At 52.5% G+C, this 27,296-nt stretch overlaps 1 protein-coding gene across 2 annotated transcripts in view; it reads right to left on the bottom strand.

Moving 5' to 3' along the window:
• Positions 1-27,296, bottom strand: part of COL4A2 (collagen type IV alpha 2 chain) — a 173,947-nt gene that overhangs the window by 36,388 nt on the left and 110,263 nt on the right. For both annotated transcript variants that reach the window (XM_042980099.1, XM_042980091.1), the window contains exons 12-24: positions 25,354-25,395; positions 23,566-23,664; positions 21,640-21,675; positions 21,043-21,093; positions 20,085-20,129; positions 16,903-16,956; positions 15,969-16,035; positions 12,098-12,208; positions 11,446-11,595; positions 5,840-5,932; positions 4,545-4,708; positions 1,636-1,708; positions 1,438-1,544 (exon numbers count right to left, since the gene is read on the bottom strand). In XM_042980099.1, the coding sequence (XP_042836033.1) occupies positions 1,438-1,544; positions 1,636-1,708; positions 4,545-4,708; positions 5,840-5,932; positions 11,446-11,595; positions 12,098-12,208; positions 15,969-16,035; positions 16,903-16,956; positions 20,085-20,129; positions 21,043-21,093; positions 21,640-21,675; positions 23,566-23,664; positions 25,354-25,395 (1,092 nt within the window). The remainder of the gene's footprint in view (positions 1-1,437; positions 1,545-1,635; positions 1,709-4,544; positions 4,709-5,839; positions 5,933-11,445; positions 11,596-12,097; positions 12,209-15,968; positions 16,036-16,902; positions 16,957-20,084; positions 20,130-21,042; positions 21,094-21,639; positions 21,676-23,565; positions 23,665-25,353; positions 25,396-27,296) is intronic.

Genomic DNA, 27,296 nt, shown 5'->3' with positions numbered 1-27,296 from the left:
CAGACTGTTCTGTCATGATGAGGCAGGTGTGACATGTCCACTATCCACAGGGGTGATACGTCGTTGGAGAAAGGAGTCTGGTTTGGGCCAGAAGGAGCAGTGTGTTCACTGGAAATAAGGAGGTAAGACAGGACCAAAAAGGCAGGGTGCGGGGCGCTGTGAGGGCTCAGTCGGTTAGGCATCCAACGTCGGCTCAGGTCATGATCTCAGGGTTTGTGGGTTCGGGCCCCACGTCGGGCTCTGTGCTGACAGCTCAGAGCCTGGAGCCTGCTTCGGATTCTGTGTCTCCCTCTCTCTCTGTCTCTCTCCCGCCTGCACTCTTTCTCTCTCTTAAAAATAAATAAACATAAAAAACAACAACAACCCCGCAGGGTGCTCCCCGTGGATGAAACCACCCAGCAGGTGTGGAAGGCAGGGGGCAATGGAGAGATAAGGGGACTGTGGGCACGGGGGTCAGAGGATGGCTGTCAGCAGGTCAGGGGCAAACACAGAGGGCTTCACACTGGGCCTATCTGGATGAGACGGTGCAAAGCCATGCTGGCGAATCCCAGCCCATCTGTCCAAGCGAGAATGAGGCCGGGACGCGCCCACGGCAGGCAGCAGCCCGTGCAGGGCAGAGCCCCACCTCCCCAAGCCCCTGAGGCTCCCTGCCCAGCTGGGATCCTAGGACCCCAGGCTGGACCCGCACTCAGTGCTGACAGGTGATGGCCCCTCGCTGTTTCCCGCCCATCTCAGGCACAGCTCGGAGGCGGCAGCGTGCCAATGCAACGGGGCCGCGCGAATTCTTTTTGGAAACGGTTTTTCAGGGTTGAAACTAAAAAAGCAATACTAGGTTATGAATAATCCAGGTGTTTCCAGGGAGCCCACGAGAAGCGCACCGGGAGCGTGCGAGGGCCACACTGGAAGTGACCCACGTTGGGCACAGCGGAGGCCTGGCTTTTGGAACGCGGCAGACGAGCCGCTACAGGGAACCGCGGCGTGAGGCTGAGAAGGAAATGTCGCGGGGTGAACTGTGTCCCCGCCAGACGCTGGAGTCCTGATGCCCCTGCCTGAGAGCGTGGCTGCTCTGGACAGAGGGTCTGTGAGGGCGATCGGGGTAAGGAGAGGCGGAGCCCTGCAGACGGGAGTGCCAGATACAGACAGATATGCGGAGGGAAGCTGATGCGTCGGCACAGGCAGGAGACACGAGGGACAGCCGTGGCCACCAGCACCGGGGGACAGCTTGGAGGAGGTTCTGCCTCGGGAGGAAGCGGCCGCCACCCCAGGCTCCCATTCTGTCCTCCACCAGGAGAAACACCTGTTAACTGGTTGGCCTAGAATGTTCCCTCTGGGCGTGGCTTCTGACCTAACTCCCCGCTTTGTAACGGACAGGATTTGTGCTCATGAAACCACACAGGCTGCACCGGGTGGACCCAGCCCCTCACTCGAGATACTCACAGGGGGGCCTGGGAGGCCTGGGAATCCATCCAGCCCATCACGCCCTGGGACACCGTCGTCACCTTTCAGGCCAGGCACGCCTGGGACACCTGGCTGTCCCCTCTCACCTGGGAAGGGATTTGAGGTGTGACTGTACTCACCCAGGTGCTGCCACGGAAGGACCGCGGGTCCCGGAACTGCCAGACCCCAGAGACTGACCTTTGGTGGTGATTGCCCGAGAATCGCCCTTCACCCCTTTGGGCCCTGGAGGCCCGACGTTGCCAGGGGCGCCCTGTGGGAGTAAACACACAGTTTCTGCCTCCTTCACACTGTTAAGGACGCCAGGGAAGATGACAAGTTTCGGCTCACACAGCTCAGGAACCTCTCCAACATCATGCCTGGCACTGCCCCCGAGGATCTTCTGCCATGCGTGAGATGCTCTGCACCTGGTGGTCCAGTCTGGGAGCCACCAGCCACAAATGGCCACCGAGCGCCCGAATTAAATTTCAAATAATGAAAACTTAACAGAAGGAGCCATACGTGGCTGGATAGTGAAAACCAGAATCTCGCTACTCAAAGTGTGGTCCGCCGACAAGCAGCATCAGTCTCTCTTGGGAGCTCATTAGAAATGCAGAACCTTGGGGCACCTGGCGGGTCACTCGGTTACAGGTCCGACTCCTGATCTCAGCTCAGGTCATGATCTCATGGTTTATGAGTTTGGGCCCCGCGTCGGGCTCTGCGCTGACGGCATGGAGCCTGCTTGGGATTCTCTCTCTCCCTCTCCCTTTGCCCCCCTACTTGTTCTCTCTCTCTCTCTGTCTCTGATAAATAAATAAACTTAAAAAAAAGGCACAACCTTGGGCCCCACCCTGGGGTACGGAACAGGAATGTGTGTTTTAACAAACTCCCAGGGATTCACATGCTCGTGAACTCTTGAGAAGCGGTGACCTAAGACAAACCCAAGGCTGCTAAATCTTCAGCATGTTAGTTAGAATCCAAGCCTCCACGTACAAAGGAGGCAAGTTTGTGCTCATTCAATACTGAGAACGACAAAGAGAGCTTTGTGGACGGCTCGTCTTCCAGACTGAAATTAAGGTTGGGAAAAAAAATCATACTTTAGAGACAAGCTTATGGCAGGGACATCACATTTTATGTCACAAAATCCAGTCTAGGTTCAGTGGGGAGAAAGGAGCAGGTTCACAGGCCAGGATGTTAATATGTGTGATGTGCTAGTTTCTGGAAAATCTTGCCTGTTATTTGCAAGAATATGAGAACTTGCAGTGTTGGTCTAATGAAATGGACTGTTCTGAAAAATTCCACAGATACTTGATTTATTGATTTAGTTCTTTGCGGAAAAGGGCAACATTCTTTCCGAGTCCGGGAGGGCGCGTTGCATACAGACAGCGCTCATTCTCTGCAGGTGCTGGGCAAACAGGTGGATGGATGAACTCACTTACTGACTGACTCCCATGCTTCACTCTCCCACACTCTAGCAGCACAGGCAGTAAAAAAACCAGAACCATCCCTGGCATTTCTCCTGTAGCAGGCGTGCCAGACACATAAACATATAATTAAATGCAGGACAACAAACACGATACCCGAGGTCTCTGAACAAAAATGCCGTGGGTGTGTGTCACACAGCTGGGGGAAGCGTGTACCCTTGGAAGATGTCAGACACCCCGGTGCACAAAATGGGATCCTTTTGGCTTCTAGGAGATACTCGATCATTTTATAAACAGCCGAAGATCCTACTAGTTTGGCCAGTAGTAATTGTGGAACTCTCACCGCATATGCATTTACATGCTGAGAACTCCCTGATTGGGAGACGGTATCATTTAAAAAAAATTTTTTTAACGTTTATTTATTACTGAGAGACAGAGAGAGACAGAGCATGAGCAGGGGAGGGGCAGAGAGAGGAGGAGACAGAATCCCAACCAGGCTCCAGGCTCTGAGCCGTCAGCACAGAGCCCGACACGGGGCTCGAACTCACAAACTGCAAGATCACGACCCGAGTCGAAGTTGGACGCTTAATCGCCTGAGCCACCCAGCTGCCCAGAGACGGTATCATAGCCCCTACTGTTCTAGTTGAACAGTACTGTGTTATCCTGAGGAATCTCAAGGTGTGAAGCAGAGAACAGGTGCTCTGGAACTCCTTTCGCCCTCAAAGCTCCTGTGTCACAAAGCGATTATAAGTCGGAACCTTCTGTATCAGCAGCTGCGTGTGGCTGCCTTTCCCCGGCACCAGGTCACACAGCCAGGTCATTCTGTCCTTGGTCAAGTGTCCTGAGCAACTTTTCCCCTATTGGCTGAATAAGTAAAATGATAGACTTTCCACACTATAAGTCTATTGCGATTGTCTCTTATGTAAAATAAATGCTGTATAATTTCTTTGGCTTTAGCTGATACTGGCTTTGAAGTCACTGGTTAAAACCTCTTGCCCAGGAAAGATCTACAGATATTCTTTTCATCGGTGTGAACTAAAATCCTAGGCGTGATCTAAAATAAAGGTGTGATACACACAAGGAATCCATGGGCAGGTAAGTTCACACACTCGTGTAAATTCATGGTTTACTTGGGGGGGGGGCCTCACTTTTTAATCTGGTTCAGAGAGACTTCATAAAATGCTTAATCAGTTCTGTACCAAATCTGAATGTTCTGTAAGTAAGATGCTTTACATCCAAAATGCTAGGTTTTTAAAATTTTTTTGAGATGTAATTTATACACCATAAAATTTACCATTTTGAAGCACGCAATTTGGGGTTTTTTTAGTGCAACGAAAACAACTGCAATAATTGCGAGATTGTGCAACCGTCACTATTATATAATTTCATCACCTCCCCCAGAAAACCCCAGAGCCATGAAACACTCACTGCCCCTCCCCTTCCCCCAGCCTCCGGTGACTGCTGTCTGCTTCCTGTCTCTAGAGTTGCCTGTCCTGGACACTTCCACAGTGGCCACGCCGTTCACATTCTCACCAGTGAACGTTTCGAGGTTCCTCCCGGAGCACGTGGCCTTTTTGGATGGAGCACTGGGCGGGGGGTGAGCGTTGCTGGTCTAAATCTGCGTTCATTTAATAGACAAAAGCCGTCAAGGACATCCTATCAGCTCTGATGGGACTGGTGTCTCACCTTGAACCCTGGGAACCCAGGGATGCCATGCTGGCCGGGGTCTCCCTGGCTCCCTTTCTTCCCAGGCTCCCCGTTGATGCCTGGAAGGCCCTTGGGTCCTGGTGGCCCCGGGAGGCCCCCGATGAACTGGTCGCCTTCTGCGCACTTACAGTCCCCAGCGTCACCTGCAACACAAGGGAGGCGGGAAGACTCACTATGTGCTCGTGAATCACATGCTTTGCCGGGGGCAGAAGTCCAGGGCGGTGGGGGCTGGACCGAGGAGGGGGCACTCGGGGACCTCCCGTGCTCGGGGGACTGTTACCCATTACCCCCGTTTCCTGCATGAGGAATGTGAGTTACTCCCCAGGACTCAGAACCCTGCCACGTTTACCCAACATGTTACCCAACAGGCCGTTTACAGAGCTGTGTGTGGAGCTGAGGAACAGGGGCTCCAGAGGCCACCACGGGCCTCCCAGGTCAGGGACGGGGGGCGGACAAGGCTCCAGGGTCTGGGACAAAGGGGGGCCATGGGTGGGGGGCGGTGTGCCTGGCTGGAGCGGTGGGTTCAGAGCCAGGATCCCGGGTGAGAGGGAAGAAATCTGTGACCTCCCTTCTTTGTGTGCCTGTGGCGGGGCCCGGGGAACCCACTGTTCGTGGCGGGTGCTCCCCAGGGCACAGGTGGCAGGCGGGAGCTCACGGGAGGAGTCCTCTGCAGCCCTCCATGGTGAGTGATTCTGCAGTCACCACCTCCCCTCCCCCGGGCGCCAACACACCCTCACGTCCCGTGTGAGCCACAAAGGTTGGGGTGTGCTGCTTGGGGCCCCTGGGCGGCCGCCTCCCAGAGACGGAGCGTCCCCCAGGCGCGGGGTATTTTGTACACAGAAACCCCTTTGTTCTGCTCGGTCGACCGCACCTCCACCAGCAGCGAGGGTGAGCCCAGGGCGTCTGCCCTGTGGTGACTAGTCCCTAACTCGGGGAGATGGGCAGCCAGGCCTAGTCTAAGGGAACTCCGTAGCGGACAAGCTTGCGCAGGTGCTCGTTACGCGGCCTTGGCGCTGAGCCCTTAGAGGAATCATGGATTCATTGGCTCCGTAGTGGGCTCCGCACTCCCAGAAGGTTCAGTGGTGCAGGCGGAGACACAGATGGGAGGAGGGAGCGCAGACGGAGGGCCGGGTGGTGGGTGCCACGCACCTCGGCTCCGGTAACACCGTGGGAGAAAGGAGGCGCAGGGGGACGCGGAGGGTTGTCTCACGTCAGAGCCAGTGAGAGGGGTCATGGCCTCCCGCCCTTCCTCCGGTGCCCTCGACGTTCCTTACCTTTCCAGCCTTTCTGTCCGCGAGCCCCCGGGAAACCAGAAGGGCCAGGGTAGCCCACATTTCCTTCCGCTCCTTTAAGGCCGAAAAGGAAACCTAAGGAGAAGATCCAAGGGTGGCCCGTGAGCACAGTGTGGAGACCCCACGTCTCCCCGGACCCAGTGCTGGAAGGCTTACCGCGAGGTCCCCCAACAGGGTGTGACTCCATCCCAGGACACCCTCTGGGCCATTCTGTGGCCACAGCTCCCAGGGATGCAAGGAAATGAGAGGGGCTAGGTGTTCAGCTTTTCTATTGAAGTCTAGAGATAAAAACCTTTGCTTTTGGGAAATGTTGAGTCCAAGGAAAGGCTTTCACTTTTCTACCATGTATTTTATTCTGCTAAAAAAAATTTATTTATTTTGATACAGAGAGAGATAGAGCATGAGCAGGGGAGGGGCAGAGAGAGAGAGAGAGAGAGAGAGAGAGAGAGAATCCTAAGGAGGCTCCGTGCTGTCAGCACAGAGGCCGATGTGGGGCTCGAACCCACAAACTGCGAGATCATGACCGGAGCCAAAATCAAGAGTCAGAGGCTTAACTGACTGAGCCACCCAGGTGCCCCTTAGTTTATTGTTTTTCAAAAAAAGTGATTTATTTTTTAGTTTCTTAAGATTTTATTTTTACTAATTGTATTTTCTTCTTTTTAGTCTTCTATATAGTTTCAAACTCTGAATAGTAAACACATTCTTTTACAATAATTAAAAAAAAAGCAATTCACATGTAAAAAATTCTATGGGCATTTATACATCGTGGCGACAACTGGTATCTTTACAATATTTCTGTGTAATCGACCACATATCTGTTTATGTGCTAAAGGCTTGTAATCCAAGACCAACACAAGTCTGGTGTCCCCAAAAGACAGAAAACAGAGTAAGATATTAAAACTACCTCGGTTCTCTAACTATTCCCCTGGAGCAGGTGCACAGCCGGGTTTGTGTAGTTAATGCAGAGAACAGGGGACCATGTGGCTCCGGCAACCTCACCTCCCCTTTCCCGACCCTCACCCCCAGTAACTAGGCTCAGGGCCCCTCAGAAGCTCTGCTAAACTAATTCCGAGCAGGAATATGTGGAGGGATTAGAACCACCCACCTTCTGGCCGCGTCTACTGGACGGCAGCGCCACCTTGTGGTGAGAACGAGCCGCGCACTCCTAGACACCAGCAGGGCCCGGAAGGATTGGAGGGTCCCCTACCCCGTCTGTCCTCAGGGCCAAACCCGGTGAGGCTCGAGACTCCAGCCCCAGATCCAGACCTCCCCCGCCCTACACTGGGACACATGCTGCCATTCCGCAGGGAGGGAGAGGGAAACAGGCCACTAGGGAGACCGGAAGGAGAGTAAACACCCGTGCTAACGTTTGCTAACTGCTTGGCAGAGGGACACCAGGATTTCAACGTCAGCAGCCTCCCAAGTAGGGATAGATATTTATGGAAGGGTGGCGACGACTACTGTCCCGTGTGGCTCGCTCTCCCTACGCATTCAAGATGATCACTCTCCTTTGCTCTCGGGCGTCGAACATCTGTCTCATCCGGCACCTGCGTGAGCCAGGTGCCGTGTCTGCAGCTGGAGAGAAAACCGCAGACCCTCACGGTACCTACGGTTTACGCGTGGACACACAGCAGACACACATTAGTGAACAAACCCACACGGAAGTTCAAATGAGGGCCGGTGCCACGTGAACAGGGAGCTGTCAGGGAGAGCAGTAGAGACAGCCTGTTCAGAATGGGGGGTCAGGAAAGCCCGGTCTAGGCGCTGGCCCAGGACCCAAGGAACAAGAGGGAGCTGGCCGAGCGTGGGCACCGGGGATCGCTCCGGAGAGAACAGCGCACCCGAGAGCCCCTGAGGTGGGAGGAAAGCCAGGAACTGGAGGGGAATGCCAGGGGCTGGGGTTTTCTCCAAGGGCAATAGGGAGCCACTAAGGAGTTCTGAGGGGGGGACGTCACACAAGTTTATGGGTTAAAAATCTACATGCTACCCCTGCAGACAGTTGAGTGGAGGCTGGTGATGAGCGGGCTGACTATAGCAGACACGCGCGGTGTGTATTCGAGTAGCACAGGGGGCGTGGGGGAAAAGTGGTGGACAGACTGCAGAGGCAGAGTCCGTGGGACCTGGCGATGGGTCCAGTGTGTGGGCGAGCGAGGCTGTGGGCCAAGCTCCGGGTCTGTGTGTGTGTGTCGGGGCGGGGATGAGGCCCAGCACGGGGTGTGTCGGGTCGGGGAGCCGGGCGGCAGGAGACCCAGAGTTCAGTGTGGACACACAAAGTTCGAGATGTCTGTGAGACAAACCAGGCGGCCATGTGACGGATGACAGTTTGTGAGAGTCGGGGGCTCAATACAGAACTGGATCGGGGACACAGGGAGTGCGGGCAAACGGCCTGAGCTTAAGGTCACCTTAACTGGGGGGTCCAGTGGGTGGGGGTACAAGACAAGGGTCCAAGACCAAACTTCAAGGAACCCTGTCACCTCCCAGACTGTGTAGGCGGGAGAAGGAGGGGCCAGCAAAGGCGCCTTGAAGAGAACAGCCAGTGAGATAGCGGGGGGGGGGGGCACAGAGGGCCAGCCCATGAAGAAAGCCTGCCACCTGCATCCTGTGCCCATGAGCAAGATGGAGCCCTGGGACCTGCTCCTCAGGTCACTGGCGACCAGGCCAAGGGCATTCAGGCTGCGGTGACTTTGGGGGCTTTATTTTATTTTATAATTAAAAAATGTTTTTAATGTTTATTTATTTTTGAGAGAGAGAGAGGGAGAGAGAGACGGAACGCAAGCGGGGGAGGGGTAGAGAGAGAGGGAGACAGAATCCGAAGCAGGCTCCAGGCTCCGAGCTGTCAGCACAGAGCCCGACGCGGGGCTCAAACTCACAAACCGTGAGATCATGACCTGAGCCAAAGTCAGACGCTCAACCAACTGAGCCACCCAGGCGCCTCCTTTTTATTTTATAATACTTTTTTTTGTGGGCTTTATTTTACATCTCCTGAAGTTGTAAGAAGTGCAGAGCACAGGTAGGCGTGTGGCCACGGATATCTCAGGGATGCTGGCATTTTACGTTTGACACAAACACTGGGTGTTGCTGACACTGCAAATCCAGTCACAGAGGCACGGCGTGGCCGTCGTAAGGGGCCATCCTGCCTCTTTCCTAAGTGCTCTCTTTGCCTAATAAATTCGTAACTTCAGACAAGTCCTATAGGACAGCAGGGCACCTCTTAGACATTTCCAGGATGATTCTCCTGAAGAGGCCAGTGGCCACAACAAAGCTGTGAGCATTCTGACTTATTCTAGAAAACGACAGGACTGCCCCCATCCTCGGTTCCGTGAACTCGGCTCGAACCAAGAGCGAGCAAAGTATTTAGCTGAGAAGAAAAACTGCCAACACGGTTTGATTCTACAGGAACGGCAAAAGGCTAAGAATTCTGGTTTTCATTAGTAGCAACACATAAAGCAGGATGAAATGCGGTTAACAGGAAAGGAATCCAACAATGTCATTCCAGGGGGAGACTTGGAGAGCTCTGTGGGAATCAAGGTCACTGATATTACATTATGTACAAAAATCCTAAGAGGCCATTGTGGTTGGCTACTTCTTGTGCAAGAGATCGCTTTACAAAAGCAATTGGGAAACAACGTGTCTCACAGGGGAGAATAAATATTTCAAGGAGAACTTAAGTTCTATGCTTTTAATATCGTAAGTTGATAAAAGTTATTGGACGCTATTCTATGTATTTTGTGGATAAAATACGCACAAGAAAGTGGTTGATTTGTTTACAGCTAACTGATGTTAGCAAATCACGGTCTTAACCGAGCAGGATTTGTAAAACAAGATGGTGTTTGTATCTTTAGCAAAACGAAATTTGGTTACAGGAATTGGGGCAAGGTCAGCCTTCAGTCAGTCTTCTGAAGAGGCAAGTCTTTGTGCTTAAAAAATTTTTAACACATCATGTTCTGTTCCCAGAGAGGAAAACTTAACAGATAACATTTGCTCAGGAAATATCATGCTCACAGAAACTTAGCCATTATCAACGATGTCACAGGAATAAATATTACTTCCAGGCTAAAAATATATTAAAGACAACACTGCTCAAAAGATTTGGCAAATCCCAGGGAAATATCTGCACCTAAAAATTTCCAGAAGAATGTGACAATTTGGCTTTGCCGGTCAGAGGAGAGTTGGAGCAGGAGAACCACATTACATAGCAATCTGTGCAACACCAAGTGGAATCAGAGAGGGGACTGCTGATATTTTTACAGCTCTTCTATTAAAGTTTATTTATTCTGGTAGGGGGGATGGACAGAGAGAGAGAGCGAGAGAATCCTAAGCAGGCCCTGAGCTGTCAGCACAGAGCCCCAAGCGGGCTCGAACTCACGAACTGTGAAGTCATGACCTGAGCCGAAGTCGGAGGCTTAACCGACCGAGCCCCCCAGGCGCCCCTGGGACTGCTGATTTTTCAATGGGAGGTGTATGTGCAGATACACTTCTCTAACCCCCAACATCTTTCCTCTAGAGATGGCAAAGAGAAGCAGTCTTCCCAAAGCACCGAAAGCACAGATCTGAACCTGACCTTTACACTGAAATCCAACACTACCTGTTGGCAATGTGAGGCTCCCCCTCTCCGAAGACAGGAAGCTCCCAGAGATTATTGGGATGGGGCAGGGTGCCAGGGAACTGAAAGTCAGATGTTTCGAAAGGAGGCTGACAAACTATGGACCATATCACACGGGAAGAAATTGGGCGCTCATGTTTTCTTCTAAGGCCTCATATATCCAAACTCTTGAGGGGATGGAACGCTCCCATTAGGGGATTTTACAATGTCGAAAACAGCACTTTAAACTCAGAAGCTGCAAAGATCACCGTTTTTGATGGCAAGCACAAAGACAGACTGCCTGTCTCCCTGCCTCCTGGGGGCACCCTCAGCTAAAAGATGAGCCAGGGTAACATCGGAACCTGGAAGTTCCACTCTGCTACGGTTCAGCGACACCCCCAGGCAGCGTGGGGTCCAGAAGCTCATGCTTGTCTGGTTTACAGACGCTCAGAGTCTCGCGTCTCGACCTGGGCCAACGGCGGCCACTTCCTGTTACGATAACGCAGTCACCTCTTCCTGTCGACTATTATCAACTGTTCAGTGAGAGGCTCCACGTGGGCTGAGAAGACAGATTATCAAGTCTGCTTGGATTGTTAGTAAGACAGAGGAGAGAGGCTACAAGTCAAGGCAGGAAGGCTCCACCCTGGAAGAAGGTGATGGAACGTACCACACAGACACCCGACAGCGTTCAGCGTGCACCTGCTTCCAGACTGCGCGGCTCAGGTCTTCCACTGGAGAGCTGACCTCACTGGACCCACAGCCAGCCAAGCCCTACTGGGTCATGTCCGCGGGCCTGCTGATACTCAACAGATTCACCAGGCTGTGCCCTCCTTCCATCACCAGCCTTTCTGTTTGCATCCCAGAGCACCTGCCTCGCCCTAGCGTGATGCCTGCCGCGTTGGTTCACGGAATTATTTAGCAGAAAAACCCCAGGAAAGATCTGACTGGGGCCAGGCTTCTTTGTCTGAACACGAAAACCACCACTCTTGAGTTTCCTTCCACTTACCGTCTGGCCCAGGTAGTCCGGGAGGCCCTGGCGGTCCTCGGGGCCCTGGCTTTCCGTCGGTTCCCGGAGGGCCGGGGTACAGCGCGGGGATGCCTGGGTCTCCTATGAAGCCTTTGGGCCCCATTTCACCTGGTAAACCTCTCTTGCCATCTGAAAATCCAACAGTGACCACCGGCAGCATGAGACTTGTGACGTGTAATGTGTGTGTTGGCATTCCCGTCCCCAGGAGGCCACCAGGACTCGCGGATTTACAGTCTGGTCAGGACCTTAAGGGTCGATGCCATTGGAAGGTCCCATCACCGTATTTCAACTTTAAAAAAGACCCTCCTCTCGCCCCCCGACAATGGTCTGAGAGTCGTAAGTGTGGCCACGATGTCTGAGGGCTGTGCACGCTCCTCCCGGCCAGCTGACAGCATCATGCTGGTTACTTGTCAACCACACAGCCTGGCCCTGTGGCGGGGGGTGGGGCGGGGCGGGGGGAAGGGTCACTGTCACAGGCCCAATGCTCCCGGGAAGACACTGGGTGCATGCACTTGAGTCCGTTAGAGCTCCTGAGCCTCGTCTTTAAGAGACTCCGGCTGCAGAGCTGAGCAGTCAGTACGGGGACCCGAGGGGACGTACGTTTGGTCTTTTGACACCAGGGAGCCTTTACCTTCGTCTCCGATGGACGTGCCAGGGGGGCCTGGTGGGCCCGGGTCTCCTGGTTCACCCCGGCTTCCTGGCTCCCCGTGGGCCCCTGGGAATCCTGGGTCACCCCTGACACCTGGAATCAAGACAGACTTCGAAATGAGAACAGGACGCTGTCCAGGACCCGCCTCAGACATGCACAATTTCACCAACCAAACATGTATTTACTCGTTTATCTCGTACACCGAAGGATGGCGGGGGTCCGAATGTTTAATATATGGGGGTCTCTGCTTTCGAGGAGCTCATTCCTAATCAAATAGGAGCGATACAAGATTCCCATAAATATCATAAAATGACAGAGAGGTTTCAAAAGGGGGAAAGATTATTTTGGGGAGAAATCGGACATTGAGGGACCGTAGAGATTAAAAATAATAGGAACAGGTGACATTGTGGAGCTTTTGCTGTGTGCACTGGGCTTGGTGTGCAATACTTGACTGATTCGCATAAAGCCGTGGGGGACGGGGGAGAGCTACAGCCCCACTTTTACAGACACGTGAGGCTTCATGCCACCGGCACTCAGGTTTCACGGACACGGCAGCCTGGCAGTTGGACACGGGTGCCCTCTGAGGGGACAGGAGACAGGAGGGACAGGGCAGAGGACGGTGGCAAAAGGGGATCTGGAGAGGAGATCAGCCAAGTGGAAAGCAGTGATCAGGGGAGTGTCTGCTTCTGGCGGGAGTGCTGGGGATCTGTGAACAGGGGTCAGGCTGGGAGAGCAGCTGAGTCTAGAGTGGGGATAAAGAAAGAAATGACAGGCCTGGGGATCCCCCCGTGCATCAGGCTCCGTGCAGGGAGACCAGGAAGTGAGGAGGGTGGCTTCCTGCGTGAGGCCCCTCGTCCCCAGAGCCCCAGCTCCAGCCCAGCTCCGCTTTTCCTGGCTGTCTGCTGGAGGGATAGCGTATGTGAGCCCTCTTACAAACCCTATCCTGAAACACACACACACAGACACACACAGACACACACAGACACACACACACACACACACACACAGAGCGGCCTCGCTGTGTTCTGTGCAGGTCAACAGCAATGCTTTACTGTGCAACACATTTTTTCCCCTGGAATACAACTGGGAAAGATGAGAGAAAAGATGAGACAATATGATATTTTACCGCATAGGGATTATCAAGTGTTAGGAAAGCCATCCCTCTGCATGGGATCTTTAATTTTTTTGTTTAACCTCAAAAGCAAGTCGTTGAATTAAGGATGCCCGTGTGCCTGTGTACAAGCGGGTGGAGAGTGTGAGTCTGGGCTACCTGTGCTGGGGCTCGGCTCCCTGCGGAGGGCGGGGCAGGGGAGGGGTGCTGGGTTCTGCACAGGGGTCAGGGGGGTGCTGAACGCTCCTCCTCCACTCATTCTATGTGACCTTGGGCAAGTTGCTTAACTTCCTGTGTTTCAATTTATCCACCAGCAAAACAAGACTAACATCAGGCCCCCTCTCAAAGGGTGGTTAGGAAAAGTAAATCAATTAACAAGCATCATGGTCTAACAACTCAGACCCCTGCCCGGGCTCCCGCGAGCCCTAAAGAAACGCTCGCCATGAGCATGGAGTGAGAGATGACGATGAAGGTGCAAACCACAGACTCATTTGTTTGGAAGAAGAGCAGGACTTGTTCCAGTTACTTTGCAACCATTAGGGAAAAAGAAGCACACGTCTCCTCCACCCTTTGGGATTCGACGAGCTCCTGCAAAGCTACTTTGTGAAGATATTTATTTTCCTTTCTTCGCTGAGGGAATCTGCTCATCAGCCTGTGTCAGGAGCCCTCACCTGCCAGCTCACCAATTAAAAAAATTTTTTAACGTTTGTTTATTATTGAGAGACAGAGCATGAATGGGGGAGGGGCAGAGACAGAGGGAGACACAGAATCGGAAGCAGGCTCCTGGCTCTGAGCTGTCGGCACAGAGCCTGACATGAGGCTTGAACTCACGAACCGCGAGATCATGACCTGAGCCGAAGTCAGACACTTAACCGACTGAGCCACCCAGGCGCTCCCCAGCTCACCAATTTAAAACCATCGCCTTCCCAGTGTGGTTTTAGAAATACAGGGTGGTGGACAGGGGAAGCTAGATCAATGCTGGGCTCTTGGGCAGTGAACGTTTTTGAAAAATCGCCAACGTTAATTTAAAAAATTATGTTCCCAAAGCCTCAAGGATAGTATTTCCATTTCCCCAAAACCACTGACAGTACATCAACCTCATGTTCCTCTTCCTGGGGTTTCTGGCCTGGCAGGCATGTCGCAGTCCATGGACACCCCATGGACTCCATGAGTACCAGCCGCGCAGGGAGGGTGATCTGAGGTGTTGAGCAGGGATTCCAAATATACCCATTTACCGGTATGTGTTAATTCGCAAGAATGCACAAAACACAGCTGTTCTTGCGGAGAGAGGCCAGTGGTGTCCTTTCAATGCCACCCTGCAGAGAACTCCCTCGGGGGCTCTGCCGGGATGTCCTTAGCCCTGTGCTAGTCTAAGTTCTCACCAACAGCGGATAAGCACATGCAAAGGCTGTTCTTAAACTGACAGATGGTTCACACCAAGCAGGAGAGTGAGTCCTTGACCCGCGGACATATACTGGGTGCAGGAAGAAAACATTAGACCATCTTTAGTTAAAAAAAACTCTTTTAAAGTAAAACTCTTGGGGCGCCTGGGTGGCTCAGTCGGTTAAGTGTCCGACTTCAGCTCAGGTCATGATCTCACACTCCGTGAGTTCAAGTCCCGCGTCGGGCCCTGTGCTGACAGCTCGGAGCCTGGAGCCTGCTTCGGATTCTGTGTCTCCCTCTCTCTCTCTGCCCCTCCCCTGCTCATGCTCTGCCTCTCTCACTCTCAAAAATAAATAAATGTTAAAAAAAAAAAAAAAGAGCAAGGGTACTTTCATAATAAAAAGATGATGTACCCTACTCTAATTTAAAAAAAAAAAAAAGTAAAACTGTTTCCTGATGTGCATTATTTAGTACATACACTGTTCAGCCGTTCAGGTAACCTACTCTCTGCCTGGTCCTGTTCTAGAAATTGGGGATACAGTAGTGAACCATAGCAGCCAAAATCCCTGGAGCTTTGCACAACATAGGTGAATCACCCATAAGTAAATATACATATGATTACTTAGAGGGGGCACTGAAAACAGGTTTTTTTTTGAACCTAGAAGGACTCACATTCAAAAAGGTTCTGAGCCCACTGCTCTTCTCACAGAATTAAAATCGTATTTTGGTATGATCCTGCCAATCTGGGAGGCTGAGTGAAATCACGAGATGGGCATTAGCTGTGACACATGCAAAACCTTTCATGTACACTCAGGGGTCAACTGGGGCACCGGGAGCCTCTCCTGGGCAGTCCATCATGCACAACAAATACCTGGGGATTCCTTGAAGGTTGAAAGGAGGTGGCTGTGTACAGATTATGGATTATGGCCAGTTTCCGGCTTCAGACTGGCCAGGAGGGGCCGTAAACATCTTGGTGCACGTGCGGCAGAAACCAGCAAAGGCGGCTGGGACTCCCGCCGTCAGGGAGGCCAGATGTGCCCAAGGACTGGATTTCTCCAGTGACTTTACAGGTGGCGAAACCAGAATCTGCACGACGTATGCGGAAGTGCAGGGCTCGCCCAGCAGAGGGCGCTCTCTTAGGCACAGGTGAAACGAGCGCCTCTCTGTGACACTACATTTAAGCATTTCAGCTAAGTTGTACATGGGACTGATATTCTCCAAAGGTTATGTTCTAAACATCTTTTGTTTTGCTTTGCTTTGTTTTACTCAGAAAGCCTCTCTTGCCAGTTTGTGACTCTGTGTCCGAGACAGAAGAGGATCCTGTACGATGTAGACACGCAGGAGAAATCACACACAAACCTTTGGCCAGGGAGGGATGAGGCGAGTACGCAGGGGCACCTGGGGGGCCGCGGTCGCCCACTTCTCCCTGGAGGAAGAAAGAGGAGAATGGAAGAACGTGAGGCCCGCCTTTTGGAGTTTGGGAAACTACGCTTAGTACCAGGGAGTAAAGCTGGATGTGGACCGTCTGCCCTGTGCTGTGGTGATGCCCGGGCATCCCAGCCACCAGCCGGACACACCAAGAGGCAGTGGTGCGGGCAGGGCACCAACCTCACTTTGAAGTCCTTGTCAAACACCAGAAGCGGGCAGGGGACGACTTTCTGCAGGGCAGACTGTTCCCCTGTTGGTCACGGTACCCCAGCCACCCATCGGATACCAGGCTGCAGCCACACCCAAGCTGGGAACGATGCAACTGTACCCTGATCTGGATTGTGACACCGAAACTTCCAAGTGCTGCCTTGGTGTCCTCGAGCCTCCCGGGGCCCCCGAAGGCCTGACCGCGGAGTGCCCCTGTCCTCACCAGATACGCTCCCCACCAGCAGGAAAGCCTCCCCGCCTGGCTGGAGCCCCATCACCCGACCACCTGCACCCCACCTGGTCCTCAACCTACTGGTCCTCACCTCCCTGCCAGCCCATTCTTCGAGCAAGCCAATCATACTCCCCCCTGGGGACAGGGGATACCCCACCCTCTTGTTACTATAAAGCCTCTCCCCACAGCCCCGCTGGTCCTCTCTGCTCCCGGGCGCAGATCCCGAGTGTGCCCTCCATGTGCCTTGTGTGGTGTGCAGCACTGTGAGGTCCGGACACGGGACCGATAAGTCTGTGTCCGCATCATCTGTCCAGTGCGGGGTGTTGTGTGCTTGCTTAGCTAGTGTTAAACAGGGCAGAGGACACCTCCTCCAATGGGGTGGATGGCAGGAGACCACACCTCCAGCCACAGGAAAACTGAGCTCACCTTGAGTCCCGGGGGTCCATCCGGGCCTTGATAACCATCCAGTCCTTTGCTTCCCTGCAGGAAAGATGTTCGGGGCTTAGTTTTACCGCTAACACAGAATTTAAAGAAGTGACCACGATACCATTATTACGGCCGACAACACTAACGACAACCCATGAAAATTACCTACTACCCACTCTGTGCCCAATGTTCCCTGATTGTGGTCTCAAAGTCCAAACGTGACCTGCGGCTGATAAGCCTCATAATTATTTTGTTTAATTAACATTTTTTTTAGCGTTTATGTTTTTGAGGCAGAGAGCAAGCAGAGGAGGAGCAGAGACAGAGGGAGACACGGGATCCGAAGCAGGCTCCAGGCTCCGAGCTGTCAGCACAGAGCCTGACGCGGGGCTCGAGCCCACGAGCCGTGAGATCGCCACCTGAGCCGAAGTCGGACGCTCAACCGGCTGAGCCACCCAGGCACCCCGGCCTCACAATTCTTAGGAGTTGCCTCCTCCTTTCTACTTTTTCCATAACTTCTGTTATTGTTGCTGTTGAAGAAACCGGGTCACTGGTGGTCCACTCTTCCTTGCAGTGGTGGAAAGTGTGCACCTCTGCCCGCAGACGTCCTCTCCAGCAGCTGTTCTCGCTACAGGCTTCCCTCCCTGGGCTCAGGTGCACCTTCCGAGCGAGAATTAGTCACAAGGCGTGTCGTGTCCTTCCTACTGCGTCACTTCAGGAGGCTTGGGGCCGGGTTGCCCCCCTTCAGTGATTTTATGATTGATCCATCTATTAAAACCTTCCCCCAAGCGGGATTTTGAAAAATTTTTACGAGCACCAAATAGGAGCATTAATGCCCCCTAATTTAGAATTTTTCTCTTCATTTAGAAAGTGCTCAGTGCTGCTTTCTAATCTGCTTGAATATTTATTGAAAGAGAACGTTCACCCTCGTGAGTCACATCATAGCTGGATATATATGTAAAGCTTTTTAAGAAACCTAGAAGTTCATTCCCTCTTGCCAAAGAATAGGTACAGTGAGGCCCCAAGTTGAGAATACCACGCGCCAGTGGTGTAAAAAATGCAGCCTGGTTATTTCACAGGATGTTCTGGAACGCGGGAGCACACATGCTGAAAGTCCTGTTGCTTAGCGTGAGCAATGACGGGGTTGGTTTTGTGCTTTCCGCGCAGGCCTTTCATGTCGACGGACTTCCTTTCACACTAGGTGGAGCTGACGATTCAGAAGTGAAGGGAAACTTCTCCGAGGTCCCACCAATCTCCTACTTGGAGGCCATCTCTCGAGACAGGCACGGAGTCCTGAAAGAGCGCGCCGATGACGGGAGCAGCTAGGCGCTCAGTTCTCAGCGGCCTGCGCGCCAACCTAACAACTCAGCCCAGACGCCGCGCTGGAGGCGGCCAGACGTGCATTCGTGCTACGTGCCTGAGTGCCGTCTGGCTGGGCGACGCCATCACTGGGCAGTAGTGGGTAGTACCCCCCCACACCCCCTCTGTACAACGTGCTCACCACCTGTGCTGCATAAGCCACAGCAGCACCAACGTTTCCGAAACACGTCTGAGCAAACGTTTGGAATGAGCCGGGGGCTTCGGAAAACCAACAGGGGAAAGGGCAAAATGGAAGAGTGCTCAGGATGTCTCTCACTATTGGCTCTATCGATCCACAGGTCTCCCTGTTGGCTGCTGGAACCCCAAAAAGCCAAAACAATGATCTAGAAGTTTCCCTGTGAGTTCTCAGCAGCAGGTAATTGACTGGGGATGGGGGTGGGCTCAGTATTATGTAGGACTCAGCAGAGTAAAAGGGGGAGATTGTACTTAGGTGCACGTGAGACCACAGGCAGCTGGAACCCTGATTGTTTGGCACACCAGGAGTCAACACAACCACCTAACGGGTTGTCTTTGTGTTTCTGTGCAGACATAACAACAGGGGTGGCGGTGGGGGGGGGGCAAGGGCTGTGCGGTCAAGGAGGAATTATCTGGGGACTAGATCAGTAACTGAACAGGTCGCTAGGAGTAATGGCAGCTTGTCAAGTAAGACGAGGTTCAGTGGTCACGTCTGAGGTGCCGTGCGGCCTAACAAGCAGGGACTCTGCCATCTGTACATGTCCTGGGCATTTCCTATTTGTATGGTTGAGTAAACTGTCTCCCCACAGAGACGTCCCACTTGGCCGGAAGTGTCCCCGTCTTCCCCTGGAAGATGAGGGCCTTCCGTTCTAACATCTGGCCACAGCAGTTAGAGGCCCCAGGTGGTCAGTGTCTAACTGGGCGTCTTGTCTCACATAAACAGCGAGTTCCAGGGGGCAGCTGTATCCAACTGCATTAAAAAAAAGTCTGTAACTCCTGAGTGCCGGGTGTAGAAGAAACCCGTAATTATAATTTCCCTGTCACTGGCAAGCGATGAAAGTTTGAACGACAGAATTTCGGTTCCACAGGCAGTGGAGACGGGTCCCTTGTAGACGTTGCCTTAGTTCTCTGTCTCTTTGCTTGATTAATGAAATCCTTCCACTGGAATTTGGCCTTTTGGCCTTCGGTTGGGGTACGCCTGGACAGCCGTCCTCCAGGAACACCGCCTTTGGGGGTGCCTGCATCAGTTACGAATGTCATGAGAACGTGGATGCAATTAGGGAAACCCTGGTGTCAGCTTCTCAGCCTGACTTTGGGATGAAAGGACAGGAACGGGAGGAGTGAGACAAGCCAAGGTTGCAGGAAGGAGTCGACGCTGGTCCCGCTGCGAGCGGGTTAGAGTGTCAGCAGAGCCTGGGTCTAGGGCTAGTGCCGGCTGGAAGCCGGACCCGGAGGCCACGTCCATCTGAAGTCCCCGGGGAGCTCCCCGTGGAGACTGATGAGCCCCACGTTCTTGTTGTCCACACGGCGGTGGAGCCCTGGCAGGATTCAATGCAGTCATGATTCAGAGGCTGAACTGATTTCCAAAAAGCCTGTCTATGCACTTCCTAGGACTGAATGATGGAAATCCTGGCCTACGGGCGCCAAGAGGTGTGTCCCATACTGTCGACCGTGTGACGGCTGCAAACAGCAAGCAGCTGGGAACCACGGTGAGGGGTCGTTAGGCACACGGTGCGTCCTTTTCCCGCAATGCTGTGCAGGTCGCTACCAAAGCTCTGTGGACGTGTCCGTGCTAATGTGGAATCATCTGCAAAGCACGGTGGTGAAATAAACAGGCGCGTCAAACTTACCTTTTGTCCTGGTGAACCTTTCTCGCCATCGAGGCCAGGAGAACCCTGGGTTGGGACGGAAAACGGAAGCAAAAACATCTCAGAATGGACAGCAACATTTCCCGGAGGGCTCTATTACCGCCCCTGACACGGGCTAACATGAAATGCTTTACTATGAAAGTATCAAAATTATTTTCTGAAGGAGGTGGGTCATCACATCTACTGCCCAAAGAAATACGGAGAAGTCTAGAAAGACGGTATGGTTCATCCGGTGGAGGTGTTAAAAGACCTGCACTCCAACTTCCTCAGGGGTCTCTTATTTTCCAAGATTCTAACACGCGTCCTTTTAGTGGCGGTGGCTACCAGAGAGCCACCACAAGGCCACTCTGCCTTTGTTCTGGCCACATTTCCCAGTGCACTTGCAGTGAGGTGTGGCAGGAGACCGAGCTCCGGCCGATGGAGGGAGGACCGAAGTGGCAGGCGTCATCTGAGGCCGCGCTCTAAGGATGGAGGTCTGCCGTTGGGCATGGGAGCCACAGGCGCTGAATCTCCATGGGGGGGGCACTCCCGTGACCCCCAGCACCCCACCCACCGTCCTAGACTCTCAGGGAAACAAGAATCAACTTCCCGTGTTGGGGACAGTCTACACTTCCGTTACCGTGGGTTAAGGCAGCCTCACCGGCATTGGCAGAGATGTCTCTGTGTTCTGCCCCTGCCCTCCTTCAGTGGAGTCTCCAACATCATGGTTACTGGGGGGGAGGGCGTGTCCATCACTGTGGGCTCGCCCGCCGCGGTCAGCGGGCCACTCTGGCAGGGACGCTGGGAGTGGGGAGGCTGTGCGTGGGTGAGGGGAGAGGGTATGTGGGACCTCTCTGTGCCTCTAGCTCGACTTCGCAGGGAACCTCAAGTCTGCTCGGAGGAATCCAGTCTACTTAACACGCAAAGCCAGCAAACCGCACTTACGGGATGCATCGCTTACCCGTGTGCCCGAGAAGCCCATGACTCCTTCTTCTCCCTTCAAGGCGATGCCCTAGGAGGAGAGATAAGATGTGAGGCAGCTGGCCCGTGCACTTTACCCCCTCGGGTGTTCTAGCCCCCTGGGACTCCTGGGGTCCCCAGTCCAGCCCAGCACGATTCAGGGTCACATAGAGTCCCCCAGGTGGCCTGAACTAGCATCGCTCCAGGACACCACTGGCATTGTCACGTAGCAGGTGACGCCCAGGAGGGCTGGGAATACAGGGCAGGCATGACGAGGACGGAAGACAGCATAGCAACGATGTGCTGGCCCCAGAACTGAAGCCACTGCCAAGCCCGCCGTCCCTCCGCCTGTGCACCTGCTCTCTTAAAGCGCCGACGTTCAGGTCACAAACCCCAGAAGATGTTGGTTAGCTGGTGTATATTATGCAAAAGGGGAGACATTCTAAAATTGTTTTCTGAAAAGAAGCGTCAAAGCGCCACCCGGTGTCACAGGTGGATGCTGCTAGAGCCCTGTGCGTGGTCACCGGGAGTGGGGGCCGGGGGGGGGGGCTGGGGGGACCCTGCCAGCGAGAGGAAACCCGGCCGCTGCTCGACTTACCTTTCTTCCCGGCTCCCCCTCACTCCCCTTTTCGCCCTGTGAAGACAGTGAAGTGTCAGAAAGAGCATTAATTCAAGAGCAGAAAGGACGGATGGGCTTCACCATCCAAAAAGTAGTTAATGCAACGGCAAACAGTGACTACGAGTGACTCATAATAAACAACTCCCACGTTTTGCAGCTTCAAAGTTCAAGAGAAAAGAAGTATGACTTCTTCTGGTCTTTCCCAATATCAGTTAAATCCCATGCTACGTCTGGTGGAATGGGGAGGCTGCCCGTCCGCTCTCTGCACGGCCCCCCCCCCGCCCACAGCGCAGGCCCACGGTGACGTGCAGTGGCAGAGGATGTGCCCGTGAGAGGCCCCCAGCGATGGCGTTCGTTTGAATAAAAGAGCCTTAGGAAGGTCCTCTCGGGGGAAAAGACACGTTTGGAGCATATTAAAACCCCAAGCTAAACAGGCTTTATTTAGGAAGCAGGCTCAATTTTATATGATCGCTTTTTACCACTCTTCTTGGTCTAAAACGGGGGAAGAAATGCAGTGACCACTGGGTTCTTTCCCTCATTGCTGCTGAGACGGCACCCAGGATTGCTGTCACTCTCAGCGGCCTCCTGCAGGCTGGCCGGGCCCCTGTCCCCCATCCATCTTGTTGCAGAAGCTGAAGGAAATCTGCTGCAGAAGCTTGAGCACCTCGGCAGGGATCGCACGTCCTCTGGCCTCACTCCCCGCTTGGCTCCTGTCCTGAAACTGGACAGAGGCCCTACCTGGCTGATGGCGAGGGCACCAGCAGGAGCCGGAGTCCCGCCTGGATCCCACCTGATGACTCAGTGGGGTCCCCTTTCTGCCTGGATGTCCAGGGACATCCTGCTCTAAGCTCAGATGGCTCCTGACACGCTTTCCTTGGTGTTCTGCCTTACATCAGCCACCGCCCAAGCCCCTTCTGTCAATGGTCACGTGGCTGTTAAGTCAGGCACAGCTGCCCAGAGCGACTCCCTCCCAGAGGCCTGCCTTCCCCCAGCCACAGCCGAGCACCCAATCCCCATCTGGACAGATACTTGAGAGTTGGAATTAGATCCCATGTTTGGGGTTTTCACTTTGGTCCCAGGCACTGTCTGTGACCTCAAATTGGGGACTTTGCCATGATGGAGTGGTCTCCACTCAGCAGCATTATGAGGTTGAGTTTATTGACCACCTTCCTTTGGCACAAGGGAGCCCGGACACTGGGGAAGGTTCACTGGCCTGTCTGAGTGAGTGAGTGGTAGAGTGGGGTGTTAATTAAAAAAAAAAGTTTATTTATTTTTTTGGGGGGGGAGGGGCAGAAAGAGAGGGAGACATAGAATCCCAAGCAGGCTCCACACTGTCAGCATGGAGCCCGACTCGGGGCTCGAACTCACGAACTGTGAGATGGTGACCTGAGCCGAAACCAAGAGTCGGGCGCTACACCGACTGACCCACCCAGGCGCCCCTGAATTTTTATTTAGATGCCAAGAGTACACTTTTAATCAAAGAAAATGTTAATGGAAATTATAAAAATCAGAAAACTGACTCATGGGAGAACGCCCACAGTGATGCTCCATTGTCAGCAAAGACAAAAAGTAGGTTTCTTTTGCGGAACACAACACTTTGCTCAGATAGTTCCCATCCTGGCTCTGAATTATGCTTGGACCATTAACCTGTGCCTGCACAGGAGATGTGCATACTCAGGACAGATTGGAGACTGTTCGTGAATTCTGCTGTTGTCACAAATTTGTCACAGTTTTTTTTTTAAGATGATGGACTAGCACACCTGTGTGATTATGGGCGGTGTCTTCATGTATGATGAGCCAGCTGGGTACTAAGACTTTACCACTTCGTGATTGTTTTAAAAAGATAAAAGTTCCTTTCTTTTAGTTCAACTGGAAACACAGTCAACTTTGCTCAAGCCTCTTTACCTTATACTGATCTGGGTGGAACATCTCCTTCATGGGCCCGATGATGGCATGGTGGATGTCTGATGGAATCCCATTGGGTCCCGGCTGTCCCATGTCACCCTGGGAATGGTTTAGCAAAAGTAGTCAGCTTTAAATTGCAAAGACACCATCAGGTGTGAACAAAAGCACCACTACAAACTGCTATTCCTACTTTTGTATATTACAAAAATTACACCAGTTTTGTAATGTTATAATCATAGTATAAAATAAAATCATAACATAAAATTATTTGTGTCCTCCTTGCATTCATCATCATTTGCAATTTATTCATAAACAGTGTTGAGGTTGTTCATAAGTGTGGGTTACATTTGCTTCTGTGGCGTTATCTCCTTATGATGAATTCCTGTACTAGGGCTGAATGTCTCCACATCAATGTTTCCCTCTATTGTGTTCCAAGATTGGGACCCAGGTGTAAGATATGCCTGAGAAAGGAAAGACTACTCCAGTCTCGCCACTGCTATGCCCGTTAAGGGTGTTCTTATAGAATAAAAAGTAGCATCTTCAACAGATAAAATATCTCAAGCTTTATTTGCACTTTTGTCATTAGCAAGAAACACTTCTCACTTGGTGCACAGATCCCAGAAGGAATCAATCTGCAACTATTAGACAAGGATTCTTGCATAAGAAGGGGCTTCATCTACCAGAAACTGACACAAAAAGAAACCTATTGTCTTTTCTTTGGCATTTCCACATGCAGACTATGGAATACAAATTTGAGCCCAGATGTCATATAATGTGAACAGGAGCAAAGTGACACACGTAGTATTCTGAGAGTCTGCTAACATTGTATCTGAGAATTGCCTGGAGGTCTTGGTTCGTCTTCCTTTACCTATGGGGCCTCGATACTCTATTAACATTCAACTCAACTCTTTGGAGATGATACACATTCACTTCTTTTCCATCCTGTCTAAAGTGATGACTCTTCCTTCTGCCCAGTGATTTCTTCCCAGATTTTTCTTCTTTTTATGTTAGTTCACTATTTTGTCATATTTCATTGTATAGGTGTGTAACTTTTTATGTGTTCAGATTTTTCAACGTTTTCCTTTGTAAATTTTTTCTACGGTATTAGCACAAAGAAAAAGTCTTTCTCTTCGGACCTGAGCAGTACCGGACTCCACTCAGTGTACTGTGTGATCAAACAGCCCAGTGGAAAAACAAAATGAAAATTCATCAACAATGAGGCCACGGCACAAAGTTCACGGTGGCCAGTGGGTTTTGTGGTGAGTGCGACCTGTTACGTGTTGGTGAGCCTCTGCTTGTGTGAGCCACCTGCCACATTGGGCGTCTCACGTGAGTGGCCTCAAGTGATGCTCTCGAAGGCCCTTGGTCTTTGCGTGTTGGTGGTGCAGGGATTACAGACGCCCACGTGGTTCCTGCTCGCCTGTGAGCCCGGTCCCTGAGTGGGCTCCACGTTGGCTCGTGGTTCTCCATTCAGTCTCTGCTCACTTACCTTGGGGGTCCGCACATTGGGAGACACCTCGGGCAATATTTTTCCTTTGTGGGTGCTGCAGACGGCTGAAGTCACTCACATCTGTGTCACAGGTCTGTCCGGGGCTAACCTAGACTGTTGGCTTTCACTGTCTCAGTGACCCATCACCGTAACTGGAGCGTTTCCCATAGCCCGGCATTTTAGAGTGATCATTTCCTATGTAAGTGGTCAGAAGACGACTGCATGGAAAGCAGTCATCAAAATGATTTATTTCCTAATTGCTAAGCAGGCCTCTGCTTTAATCTATTATGTTTCCTTACCTTCTCTCCCTTCTGTCCATAAAAACCAAGTCCTCTGTTGCCCTGAAAAGAGAAATGGTTTTTCTGAGTTTTTAAAAGTCATTAACCACAGAGAAATATATATATATGTGTGTGTGTGTGTGTGTGTTTATATATATATATATATATATATATATATATATATATATATACATATACATATTTAGAAGAAGAGATGTAAGCTCTATCTATTTGCAAAATACCAAACAATTATCTTTGCATAATATTCTGGCGTCTCCTCCCCAAACCTATTTGACACAAAAGAAAATTAATGTCTTTTCTTTTGCGAGTTTCACATATAAAGTACGTAATAAAAGTGTGAGCCCAGAGATCACACAATATGAACGGGAGCAGGCTGGGGTCACGTAGAAATTACGGAAAGCGGCACCTCATGGTGTATCGTGAGTGTGATGAAAACAATGGGCTTTGGGAAAATGCTGTGCTATTCTTGAATACAGGTGTGCTTTTAGGGAAAATCCGTATTTTATACTCTAAGCGAAACCCTGAAAATAGCGGATTAATGGCGGTTTTTCTGGACTCTGTCACCGCTGGGAATGTTTTAGCTTGCTTTTTGAAACATATTCTGTTGTTCAACCATCCCAAGGCTCCCGAAGTTGGCTGTGTCATTAATTCTGCACCTGCTGTGTGAGCCAGGGCTCTGCGGCATTTAACCCTGTGCAGCGTGCGATGAATGAAGATACCACAGACGTCTGGCCGTGGCCTCCCTGCTGGCGCGCAGCAGAGCCCAGACCTGATCCCGAGTCTCTCGGACTCGGTAGCGCACCTGTCGTCTCCACGGATGAGGGTCTCAGCGTCTCCTCAGACCCAGGAAACAGCCACTCCCTGCCCCCCTGGATCCCAGATCTCAGGATCAGGATTCAGTCTCACTTCCGCCTCAGCCTTTTGTCATTTTGGTAAGATAATCCTGATTCCACAAACACATCTGACCCTTTTCATGACTTTAGGGGCTGGGGATTCTCTGGCTGGGGCCCCCGACTTGTCACGTACTTAATAGATTCACAAGTGGGGGGGACATGTGTTCGAGAACTGACTTGACCCCCAAGTCCAGGAGCAGCTGTGCTACACGCTTACACATGTTCTAGAAACAGCGCTCTTTTCTTTGGCGTGCAAACAACTCGGCTTCCTCCCCAGGGCCCCCACATTCCCACCAAGACAAAGGATGGCGTGGGGCCGTATCTGCTCCTTCTCTCTGCAGTACCCTGCTCCCCCCCCCGATGCCCAGATATTCTCCAAAAAACACAAACAAAGCCCCTAATTAATTTTTGCTATTTTGCTCCTTTCCCACCTGGCTGGGAGCTGAAATCAAAGCACAGCAAGGCAGCCGGGCCAGATCAGAATGCGCTTTGCCGGGGGCCCCTGCTGTCCCTCTGCCTCGCGAGCCGGCCGCCCAAGTCCCCAGGAAGTGACCTGGTGGACGGCGAGGGCTGTTTGTGCTGCAGCCAAGCGGGGATCTGAGGCGACCCTGGGGCTGGGCGGCCCCGTCCCACATCCGCTTCTCTTGGCTCGGGGCCGTTCCCACCCTGCTCGTGGCCGCAAGACAGTGGGGAGCCCAGCGGTGGGGGCAGCAGCCTTAATGAGCTCCAGCCCCAGCCGGAAGCCAGGTCAGAGGTGATGGGAGCAGAGGAGGGGGACGGTGGACGCCGAGGTCCCCCGGAGGCCAAAGAGATGAGGTTTCTGTAGAGCAGACATGGGAACATGCAGGCTGGGGGATGTCCCCGGCCACGCGCAGGCCACGGGATGGTCCTTGCACACTGGCAGCTGCAGCCCAGCATTTCTGACCACCCATCCCCTTCCCCACCTGCCTGCTCTTGGTCTTAGACATTTATCCAACTTTCCCTGTTGACACTGAACCCTAGTTCCGTCTACAGGTTCTGACAAGCCACCTCCTTTCTTGTACTTCATCC

Source organism: Panthera tigris, chromosome A1 (genome assembly GCF_018350195.1).
Source record: "Panthera tigris isolate Pti1 chromosome A1, P.tigris_Pti1_mat1.1, whole genome shotgun sequence".
NCBI classification, from domain to species: Eukaryota; Metazoa; Chordata; class Mammalia; order Carnivora; family Felidae; genus Panthera; species Panthera tigris.
The sequence above is the reverse complement of the archived record's forward strand: the minus strand, read 5'-3'. Positions and strand labels throughout refer to the sequence as shown.